Here is a 12,442-nt window from a genome sequence, read left to right on the forward strand (position 1 = left end):
TGACAATTAATTTGGTGGAGGAGCTGCTTAGCATGATTAATAATTAGCAAATGATTCATTGGTACATCTCCACTATTCTCATTATTTCTCACTTATTTTGTCATTGTGTAAACATTATATGATAGATCTGAAAAACAAGTTGTCATTGTATTGAAATATTTTGAGATATAAACATGTCATAACGGATCATGTCTACAGTAGATGAGATAGTCATAAAAGTTAAACATCAGAAGCTTCATCAGGTTATGAATGAAGAGGTGACTGCCTTTGTCAGAAGAAATTTGTGAACGTTGAATTTTTTAATGTACATATTCCTCATAGTGCAAATGATCTTTTAAAGCTTTGTGAATATGGGTTTGATCTAATAGTGTTGATAAACAATTTTTTTTTTATTAGCAAAATAATATTTTTCTGAAATTCAAGCTGTAAGTTGTACAAGTCACACTTCAAGTATTAGCCAATATGGTGGTTGACTATTGAAGATGAGCTGGATGACTTGTTCAACAGTGGAAATATATTATTACTTTATACCTCATATATTACTGTTTTACTGTAATTCAAAATAAAAAAGCTAGGCCTCATGATTTTTTCTACCAAAGAGTTGCATACACTTAAAAAGCAGAGTTGTACTTTACTTATCTTTATAAATATTCTTTATTGGAAAATTTTCTTCTAAAAAGAATGTTATTTATGGAAGTGATGCTCAAGAACTAACAAATCTGAGTGAATGAAATAGTTGGAATTCTCGAAGAAGTTTTATCTTGCAGCTTGCCAGTATATATTTGAGAATGTTTCATTATTTGGACATTTACTTCAGAATTTATTTTTCTTTCAAAATGCTGAAAGAAAGCCCAAAAGAAGTTGTAGTGATATAATTAAAATTGCCACTGTTCTGCCCTTTAACATAAAAACAGATACTTCAGCTGATGAATGAAGCTTCTACATCTTGAAGAAGATTGAAAGTCTCAGAGAAAAGAGGGAGTAGCTATTGATATTTATTGGAGTTAGTATATTTCAAACTTTTTCTTATTGGTGAATTAGTTTCTGACACTCTCCAAAGTAGTAAAGGTATCTTTAATATTAGTGCATGGAAATACAGGTATCAAGAAGAATTTCTTTGTTTTCAGTAAGTATTTAACAATCGATTGATCTTGTGTGTCAGAAAAAACTACAAATGGCTTGGTTATTATCAAAGATACCTTGAAATTGTACAGAAACAATTCTGTTTTCAAGAATTTTTAAAGTATTACTCTCTCTAGCTTGAGCAGCATACTCAAACTATCAAATCTATTTTAATAAGAAGAAATAATATGAAGATGAATAGAGAAATAGAGATGATGAGGTAAAGGAACAGCAAATTGAACAGTTGAAATTATGAATCCAAATTCACCAAAAAAAAAAAAAAAAAAAAAACCTTAAAAAGGATGACAAAACAGCAGGGGAGAAACGAGGAGAAAAAGCACATAACTTCTTAAAATTGAATGTTAGAATTGGCAACTGTGATAGGCTCAAGAAAGCATTGGAAAGACTGATTGTCTATTTTGTCAAAATGTTGACAGGATTCCATAGAAGAATCTCAAGGAAAGAAAGCTGAAGACCTTGAGAAAGCTGTAAAAAAGTGGAAATCACCTTTGATTGCTTCATATATGGCTAAAAAAAATACCAAATACTTAATTTTTGATTTATGTAGGAATTTCATTAAAAAACTATTTTAAATAAAAGGTAATCATGAAATCTGTGTGGTAAGTAATCTTTTATAATCGATGATACACTGCAGTAACAGTTGGAAAGGAAATATTTTTGTACTGCAGAATTTAAAAAAAAAAACAAAAATAAAAAATAAAAATTGATAAGTATAAATAAATAACGACTAACCCGTTACAAAGCTACACATCCACAAGAGCCGAATTATCGGGCTAGAGTTGGCTATAATAAATAAATAATTAATAAGAAAATTTGGCACTAGAGCTGGGCGTTAGGCGCCATCTTTTACTAAACTTAATAATTATAATTAAATTAAATAAATAATTTTAATAATTTGGAACTGGAGGAAAAGAAATCGGCCCGAAGCGGGACTCGAACCCGCAACTTCTGCTATCCGTGCAGACACGTTACCAGTTACGCTACCCGGACCTTCGGTCCGATTGCCTCCTCCAGTATATATAAGCTAACACAACGATCATCGACGGTCATTACAATGCCGGCTGGGGACACATCAAGTGCCCACGTCCGGCAAGTGCCCCAGCCGGCATTGTAATGACCGTCGATGGTCGTCGTGTTAGCTTATATATACTGGAGGAGGCGATCGGACCGAAGGTCCGGGTAGCGTAACTGGTAACGTGTCTGCACAGATAGCAGAAGTTGCGGATTCGAGTCCCGCTTCGGGCCGATTTCTTTTCCTCCAGTTCCAAATTATTAAAATTATTTATTTAATTTAATTATAATTATTAAGTTTAGTAAGAGATGGCGCCTAACGCCAAGCTCTAGTGCCAAATTGTCTTATTAATTATTTATTTATTATAGCCAACTCTAGCCCGATAATTCGGCTCTTGTGGATGTGTAATTGTTAAGTATCTGGGAGTACTGGTAACTAGTGATAACAACTTAAAAGAAGAGATAAAGATAAGGATTGTAGTAGGAAATAGAGCTTACTAGGCCTTGATTAGAATTCTTAAATCCCATAGCCTGTGTAGAAGATTGAAGGTGGCTGTTTATTGTACAGTTATTAGACCGGTGATGATGTATGGTTCAGAAACATGGACAATGGCTGCGGCTGTGAATGTGTGACTCTTGAGAAGATGGGAGAGGAAATTCTAAGAAAGATATTTGGGGCAGTGTGTGGGGTGGAGCAATGGAGGATGTGGAAAAACAATGCAGAAAAATAATAACAAAACTGTATGGTTATACTGATATAGTTGTGGAAATAAAGAGTAACAGACTGAGATAGTTGGGGCATGTTGAGTGAATGTCAGATGATACAGCTGTCAAGAAGATCTATATATGAAATCTGGGTGGTAGGAGATGTAGAGGAAGACCACGGAAGCAATGGCTAGATGATGTGGAGGATGATTTGAGGAAGATGGGAGTTGGTGATTGGAGGAAATGTGCAGATCATCAAGATTGGGCTGCAATTGTCAGAGAGACCAAGGCCGTACATGGGCTGTAATGCTGAGGAGTAGTAGTAGTAGTAGAATTTTTATTAAGCCAAAACTTAACATTTAGGACATTGCCTTCAGTAGAATATTACAGCAATATACGAATGTTATCATGGCCAACTAATTTTATTTCAGACACTAGTTACTTTTTCCTTACCAGCAGTTACTATTCTTACTTATTTTAATCATTTGTTCTGATGCCTCTGAATTTTTCCAGTTTGTAATCCGCAATCTTTTCAACACCGCTTCCATCCAGCTGAATAAACACTCGCAAAAAGAAACCAAATTCAAGACCGTCACCTACAATAAGTCACTAGCCACACTGTACAAAGAAATAACACGAGGAAACAATTATCGTTTGGCATTTTGCAGAAGTTTAGTTATCTCTTCTCTACTCCATAATGCCAAAGACTGTCCCAACAAGGACTATCTCCCAGGCATCTACCGCATCCTCATCATCGACTATCAATACAACCGCCACCTGCAATACATAGGTGCTACATCTCGCCCATTACATGTCCATCTCAAGGAACATCAAACATCTGTCAAAAAAGGATTAAACAATATGGCTTTGGCCACATACATTCTGTTCCTGGCATCCAGACAGACAGTCAGACAAAATAAGCTTTATTTCTCCCGACACTGCTGGGCACAGTTGGGGTAGAAAGACATGGAGTACAGTGGTGTTACATTCTGAGCAATAGAATCGACAATGTGTATGATAATGAAATAAAAATAAATAAATAAACAAAATGCAAAAATATACCTTAACTAGAAAACATGTCAGTGAAATGAGTCAATGCCTTTGACAATTATAATGACAATATAACAGCATAAATTGCATGAGACGAGATAAACAGAATCAGCGAATAAACAGAGGACCAGGTTACAAACACTGAACAGATCTTATGCATCAACGTACACACAGTAAGTACATAGGAGCTCCTCAAGAGAGCTCAGATAAAACAGATGAAATTGCCCGTAGAACATAGGCCAGGATGAGGGCACAGTGCAGATTTGTGCAGCAACCAACACAAAAGAACATAGTAGGCTAGCAGAAGGTCATGAAAGGTCTTTGGCGATACAATAAAGCTAAATCAGTAAAACAATAATTAGTGTATTAATGTTCTGATGAAATAAAGTTTAACCATTCTTTGAAAAAGAAAAAAGTACTTTTTGCTTGACACAAAGTGTTCTGGCTTATATGGCCAACTCAAGTTGTCTTCTTCTATGTAGAGCTTGAGTTCGCATCTTATATCTTCCAATATTGGGCATGATAACAGATAATGTTTAAGCACCCCACAGATAGGGCAACAGTCAGTGTCACTATGCCGAAACCTATACAGGTAGGCGTTAAATTTTCCGTGCTCTGTAAGCAGTTGCAAACTGCGGTGTTCAGGGTGAAGCCACTTCCACTTGAGCTGTCTTTCGACGTCTGGGAAGAATTGTCGAGTGATATGAGATTCCAGAGTTTGCTCCCATTCCTCCTGTTATCCCCAGCATCCAAGTGGACTTCCAATAGATACACTTCCTACACTATGAATCTAAACCACATATGCTGAAACATCTAGAACAGGTGGAAATCTGCAAGGCCACCCACTATAATGCAGCAAATTTTTAAGATGTTGATTTTTCCAGTTGAAATACCTACTTAGTCTAAGTGGTCAGTGATATTTTTCATATGGTGAGACTAAATTAATGCAAGTTAGTATCCTGTATGGAAATTGATTTACATTATATGCATATATGATCATGACTGTTTCAATTATAAAATGCATTTATCAAAATATTATAAGTTTTTAAATATTTTATTAAGGAACAAAATTTAAGAAAACATATTTTAAATAATAGAATGAAATATGGTTAATGAAAGAAAATTGAAAAAATTTCAGTATGAATAACTATGAAAAATTAGTAAAATATTGAAAGTGATAAAATTACTTTCAACATTTATCTTTGTATATTTTCTGATTCTCACTTAAAATTTGTTTAAAAATCACTTCTAACATGTTAGTAGCTATGATTCTACTATCAAAGAATCAGTATTTTTATTTAACTGAATGTTTAAAATTAAGGTTACTGTATTTTAATTTTGTAATAAGTTATTTTATCATCTGAATCTACAAATGAATAAACAATATTTAACTTGAGACATAATTATTATTATAAATAGAGAACCTTCCAAGTAATTATATTAAAAATAGTTATCGTAAATCACAATGTATTTAATATAGTTTTTATTTTAAGTTTGACCAAGTTTTCTAATAAATAAATATGTAATTGTTGTATTTTTTTTTTTTTTAAATTTAAAGTATTTGTTTAATAAATTTTAAAAATACATAGGTAAAGTATAATATATTTATTATTACCATACCTAATAAACAAAATAAGATTCATATTAGAATAAAATACAAATTAGCAATTAAAAATTTGTATTAGCTAAACCAGATTCAGTTATATAGAGTATTTTGTATAAAATTAAAGTGTAGTGAATAATATATACAATGACATTGACAATTATAATGATTGTCAATGTCATTGTAAATAATAATTGATAATTATATACAGCAAGTCCTTACTTAACATTGTCAATAGGTTCTTGAAAACTAATATTAAGTGAATTGATGTGTAATAAAACTAATATTATCATAGGCTAATTGATACAGAGAAAATATAATTTGGTTAATATTCTAATTGAATTGTGTTTTCCACCTTCAGCATTTAAGTCCCACCTTGTAGAATCAATTTTACTGTTTATGAAGACAATTCAACAACAACAATTGTAAATGATTACAAATGTACAGTACTTGAATGTACAAATGCCCTCAATAGCATTAAATGAAATACAATAAGTAAGGAGTTGCTGTATTTTTAAAAGAAAGAAAGAAAAATTTGGTTAAAAAAAATATATTAGTACCAGAACAACTTTCAAACTTTAGAGATGTGAAGTTGTTGATGCTATTGTAGTTATATTGAAATTGTTTAAAAATAGTAGCATTATGTTAATAATTCCAGTATGGATATTTTTAAAATATAATATATTTAGCTAAAATACAGCAAAACAAAAAAAAGACTATTTTACAGGATAACAGCAGACTAAAAAATCAATTTGAGAGATGTCTTAGATTAATTCTTCTAATCAATTTAAAATTTCTATTCATGTATAAAAATATTTTACATTTGATTTTATATATAAATTGACAGTAAAAAAATTTATTTTGAAGAAATTATAAGTTTCATATCTAAATTGTAAATATAAATCTTTTAAGCAATGAAACATGTGATTTAAAAACTTTTCAAATACTGTTAATCTGTTGTTATCTTCATATACTGTGTGTGTGTATTATTAAAGTTGTTATTATAATACTAATATATATATATATATATATTAGTATAATAATAATAATAATAATAATAACAACAACAACAACAACAATATATATTATAATGAATTATAATATATATGAATAAAACTTATATTCAGGAAAACAAATGACAAAATTAAAATGTTTTTTTAAATCAGTTAATGTAGCAAAAAACCAATGAAAAGAAAAAAATGCATGATAGCAGCTATCATAGTCGACATTAATATTTTCCTAAATTTTCATATACAGTAAGACCCTGCTTAATACTGCCTCGCTTAACACTGATTCGATATAACGCGGTCTGCTCAAAGCCTAAAAATAGCTCAAAATTTATACTGATTTTAATTTTCGCAGCATTTCATTGATTCGTACATAATACGATTATTTACAAACATGAACCAATCAGCAAAAGGTGGCAAAAAGGTGTACTTTCTTTAAATCTGTTTGTTTGGTGCAATTTTGGAAAAAATATAACATCACGGATGCCATAGGAAATATCGACTTGGCTTGGCAAGAATTAACTGATAAGTGCATGAACAGTGTGTGGAAAAAGCTATGGCTGAAGGTATCCAAGAATTCTCAACGAGAAGAGCCTATCGCTGTATCGTTAGGTTGACCAAATTGTCAACTTAACCGATACAGCATGACTAGGAGATGTGTACGAGCAGGATATTGAGGAGTTACAGCAGGTTTCTGGATAGACCCTTACGAATGACGACCTTCAAGAATTGGCAGAACAAGGAATTCATGTAGAACTGGAAAATAGAGATTCTGGAAATGAAGAACCCAAAGAATTTCTGTACAGATTTCCTTAGTAAAAGTTTGGTAACGATAACCAAAATCGTTGATCAAATTGTAGTGAATGATCCAGATTTTGAAAGGAGTGCAAAAAAAAAAAGAGGTGTTTTGGATGCGATCTTAAGAATTTCAGAAGAGTCAGGACCTTCATCACAAAAAATGAACTTTACAGTTCTGTGTGCATATGTTAATGTGTTACTTAACATATATTATTATGCAAATTAATATAAAAATAACTTAAAATTAAAGTAAAATATGTTTAATTTGGTCGCGTGTTCACCTATCCCTATTTACTCAATGTTAAAATAACCACTTTCACTTAGCGCTTTGTCATCTAGGAATGCATCCCCCGTGTTAAGCGGGGTCTTGCTGTATTTAATATTCTAGTAATGTCTGAAATTTTAATCTGGTCTTTTCAATTATAAGCAATTAAAAAGGAAATAAATGAGAAATGTGTTTTTAATATATTGAGTGATTTATTTAGGTTATTCTTTGAAAATGTTGATGGATTTATTCCTGATAGAAATGAAGATTAATTTTTAATTTGTTTTTTAATTATTGAAATACATTTTTTAAAGCCATTAATAATTTCATTATTTTCATCTATTTTAATTAATATTCTGAAATATATATATATGTGTATATATATATATATATAATATACAGTATACACAGTAGACTCCTGCAAACTCAATGTAATGTGGATATGGACTGAGAAGGTGATGAGTTACCAAAATGATGAGTTTTACAATATAGTGATGATGCTGGTCTAAATAATGGAATTTTCATAAAGATGATATGTGTGCAAATTCATAAACATATTAACTAAATATCATTATTGACTATTTCTATTTGTAGTTAAATTTTAATTGAAATAAAAATAGGCTATTCAGTGGCTATTTTTGAGTCAGTAACATTTGCAGTTATGTTTTGTAGTAACACTTTGGAAAAAGGGTTATATTCTCTGTTAACATGTAGAATTGATGCTATAATTAAATGTTGACAGTGAAGAACAATAATTTATTTCATTGTAGTGTACTTAACCCTACGATGAAATCATATTTGAAAATATGATTTCATCGAAAATTAGATTACTTTTAAAAAAAGTAATCTAATTTTTATCTCTATAACTTCTATAGAGATAAAAATTAGATTACTTTTTTTTTTGATGACATGACAAGTTTTATGGAATGTCAAGTTATCAAAAGTTGAGTTTCTGAGACTCTACTGTATCATTATTATATAAAGAATGTTTTACTTTCATAATTCAGCTGATGTCACAAAGTTGTGACATATGTGTATAAATTATATTGTATTAATAATTGGTTATATGTTTACCATTATCATTATATAAATTTGCTAATTAATAAATTTTCAATTTATTTTAGCTGCTCTAAGTAAAATACAGTCTGAAAGAGCTCTTCAGAAAGCAAAAGAAGCTGCTGATCGATTAAAGACTGAAGAATCTGCTACAAATAAAGAACCTTCTGAGACAGCAGTTGTAAGTGTATAAAAACAAATATAAAATATTTTTGTAGGAATGTTAAGTAACTTATAAATAATTTAGTAAATTAATGAAAACTAAATTTTTTAAAAAAGTTTTTTGATATTACCAAGAGTTAAATTTTCTTAAAAAAGTTCTGTTTAATATGGAAAATGGCATCATTATTAATTATTTAACAACTGTTTACAGAGTTCATACTTGTCATGAATTGGTTAATTGTAAGATGATTTCTCTTATGAATATATTTTGTACACATCCAAATTTATTACTTTATTTTTGAAAATTCATATTCTCTTAATTTTTACATGTTTTGAACAAAGTTTTAAAACTACAAAGTAGTGTTGGAGATATTAATGTTATATATACAACTTTTATTACTAAAATATGTAGTTTAATTATGAAATCATTATAATTTTTTTGTAAGTGTCTACTTTTATATTTGCGTACTTTATTAAATATATAATCATATATTTCTTACAGAAAGCATTGTTTTTCATACATTTGGACTTGTATACCTGTGGTATACTATTATATTTAGGATATAACAGGTGTGACAGTCTCCAACCATAGGGATTTTTTTTTACATTTGAAAATATGATGTTTAATTTGAAAAAAAAAAGAATGTTGGTTTTGTTCTGGAATTTTAGGATCTGTCTAAAAATTATTTTACGTGCACAAACAAGTCACATGGTTATACTGAAACATGTCTAAAAGTGATTCTCACTTGTGTCTAAATTTCTGCATGCTCTTCTAATATTACAGTTAAGCATGCTGGTAAAACTTATTTGAGAAGACCATATAATGATGGATTTTGTCAGTTATACAAATTTTATTCTATTGAATGAGTTATTAATTTAAAATTATTTTAAATATCTATTATAAAACAATTTATTATGAATATTCAAAATTTTAAGAAGAGTCGTATGATAAAATGGATTTTAAAAAGCTTTATATTTAATTACCGTATATCTCGGCAGATAAGATGATAGTTGAATCATAAAAAAAAGACCTCCAAAATCCAGGGTCGTCTTATAGGACAGATACAAAAAAAATTAGATTGAAATTTATGTAAATTAAAACCATCATTAAAAAAAACGGACAAACTGTAATTATTTACTAGTAGAGAGTAGGGTATGTGCACAAAATAGAATAGCCCATACGACGTTTTTGTGAATAGTCAAGGTCATTATCCAAATGCCGAATCAGTGCAAATGTTTGCAACAATTGCAAGGCAGTGCAAGAAAATAAAATTTGTTCATTCGAAAAATTACAAATAGGACATAATTCTGTATACGCTATACAGTATTATTATTCAGATGATGATCACTGATCTAAATTAAATTCATAGGCCATTGATAGTTTGGGGGTCATCTTATAGGACAGATATATGCTAAAACTATAAAACTTTGACGAAAATTTATACCTCATCTTATCTGAAGGTCGTCTTATCTGCCAAGATATACGGTACTTAATTAATTAAACTTAAAAAATTAATAACATTATTCTTATATAATTTGCTTCAGATGATAATTTGAAAACATTAGAACTTATTTTAGAATCAAAATAAGATAATTTATGAATGTCTTAAAACTGAAGTGTGATGTCATATTAAAAGAAATGTTTATGATTAAAATTGTCTAAAAATTTTACAAAGCCTAAGTGTCTTGAGTGAAACTGGTTAGCTGTTCAAATTTTTAGACAGATCTTTAGTGCTTCTGTTTGATGGGGATTGAGAAAATCTAAAAAGAAGTCTATTTTTATTTAAATCACAAATAAAAAGAAAAAAAAAACTGTTTTGATAATTAACTTGAGTATGGAAGTGCATTTTGAAAAGGATCTGAATTTAGTTTATGCTATGGAATCTCCACACAAAGCATTTATTGATAATAGTGAAGAAAAGCAACATGAGGATTGAAATTTTACTCAAATAATTGCTTTATAAGAACAATCATCATTAATTTTATGGGTACATTCCAGTATGCATCAAATGGTGAACTACGATGTATAAAAATGTGTTCTGATATTTACTGATGAATTCATCAGTGCAGCAACAGGTGTGCATCACACTCATCGGGTTATGGATAGGTGAACTCCAATGAAGCAATATGGCTGCCTCCTTGATTATATTTAGCAGCTTTATAAAATAATCATAAAAATTGAACAAGACAGTTAGCATGTATTATTATTTAATGCTATGCTTTGTAATCAAATATAAGATTATTTTACAATGATTTAAAAAATTTTTAATGTATCTAATTGAAGCATGTAGTACAGGCTATGTCACTAGTAGTAAGTGGAAATCTATGCTTGAAAATGGAGTATAAAACATTATTGTTTTTATATAGAGAGAAGTTCTTTTAGGTTTCATTGTAGCAATAGTAGCAAGTAATGAAAATATTTCATTATCATCACTATTTTTATTATTCATCTGTATTAATCCAAAGTTATTTTGACAAAATAAGTCTGCAAATGCCAATATAGCACTGTTTGCTTCTGCCATCTTATTTTGTTAGGTTGTCAGATGTTCCAGGAAAAGCTTGTTAAACCATTCATTGATGCATTGGTTGTGATCGATGCATACAGAAATGTAGCCTATATTACATCAAACTATGTACCAAATTTTTTTCTTGTCTTTTTTGAAGTGATTTTTCATGGAAATTGGTGTAAAAAAAATAAGCAGTTATTGATTTTAAAACACAATTAGTTTTCCTTCAAAAAGTAATATCAAATTCATTCTCTATTAATATTTATTTTCTTTCAATTCTGAAGAGATTTCAGCCATAAAAAAATAAATTGTACTTTGACCTGTTTCCAGAATAGACTGAAAATACATATGAAATTTGAAAATTATTAGAATAAATATGAAATTTGTTTTAACAAATACATTATATTAAAATGAAGAAATAAATAAATCAAACTAAATATTAAAATATATAGAAATTTCAAAAATCTATAAATGTAATAAAATTTTGTAATTTAATTTGACATAAGTATTTTGACTATGATGACATTTTTCATTATTCAGTTAAAAACAAGATAATTATGAAAGTGCAATGTTTTAAATATTATATTAAATTTTTAATTATAAATTTATTGTTGTTATTATTTTTTACATTAAATTGATTTTACCAAAGCTAATTTTTGTTTGAACTATCATGTTTTTAAGTTAATCTTTAATTGAAATTTATCTATATATTATAGTTTTTTTAACTCATTTTTCATAATTCAATTTTTTATTTAATATTTGTAAGCTGGTAATGATTTTTAATTATATTTTTGGTTTTGAATTATCAAAAATTGTAATAATCATATTATTTCACATATTTATATCAGGTCAGTCTATAAGTTCATGTGTATTTTTATCTACAAAAAAAGCAGCAAAAAATTTTAATTAAATTTTATTTCAATCTATAATGTATTTACCATTATTTTGTACAATTTCTTACCATCTTGATGGTAGCTTTTTAATCCCGTCTTCGTAAAATGATTTCAGTTTTGAATCAAAATATTCAGAAATAGCCTTTTTTCAGAAAAACATTGTTCTCATCCTCAAAAGTTTTCCCTTTTAAAAAATTCTGCAAACTGCGAAAAAGATGATAATCACTGGGAGCAATATCTGG

At 29.0% G+C, this 12,442-nt stretch overlaps 1 protein-coding gene across 1 annotated transcript in view; it reads left to right on the forward strand.

The window, feature by feature from the left end:
* E(bx) (nucleosome-remodeling factor subunit NURF301 E(bx)) overlaps positions 1-12,442 on the forward strand; it is a 138,860-nt gene that overhangs the window by 44,189 nt on the left and 82,229 nt on the right. The window contains 1 exon segment of the mRNA XM_067265927.1: positions 8,707-8,819. Coding sequence (XP_067122028.1) covers positions 8,707-8,819 — 113 coding nt within the window.

This window comes from Centruroides vittatus, unplaced genomic scaffold (genome assembly GCF_030686945.1).
Source record: "Centruroides vittatus isolate TY-2023 unplaced genomic scaffold, ASM3068694v2 contig_2565, whole genome shotgun sequence".
Lineage (NCBI taxonomy): Eukaryota > Metazoa > Arthropoda > Arachnida > Scorpiones > Buthidae > Centruroides > Centruroides vittatus.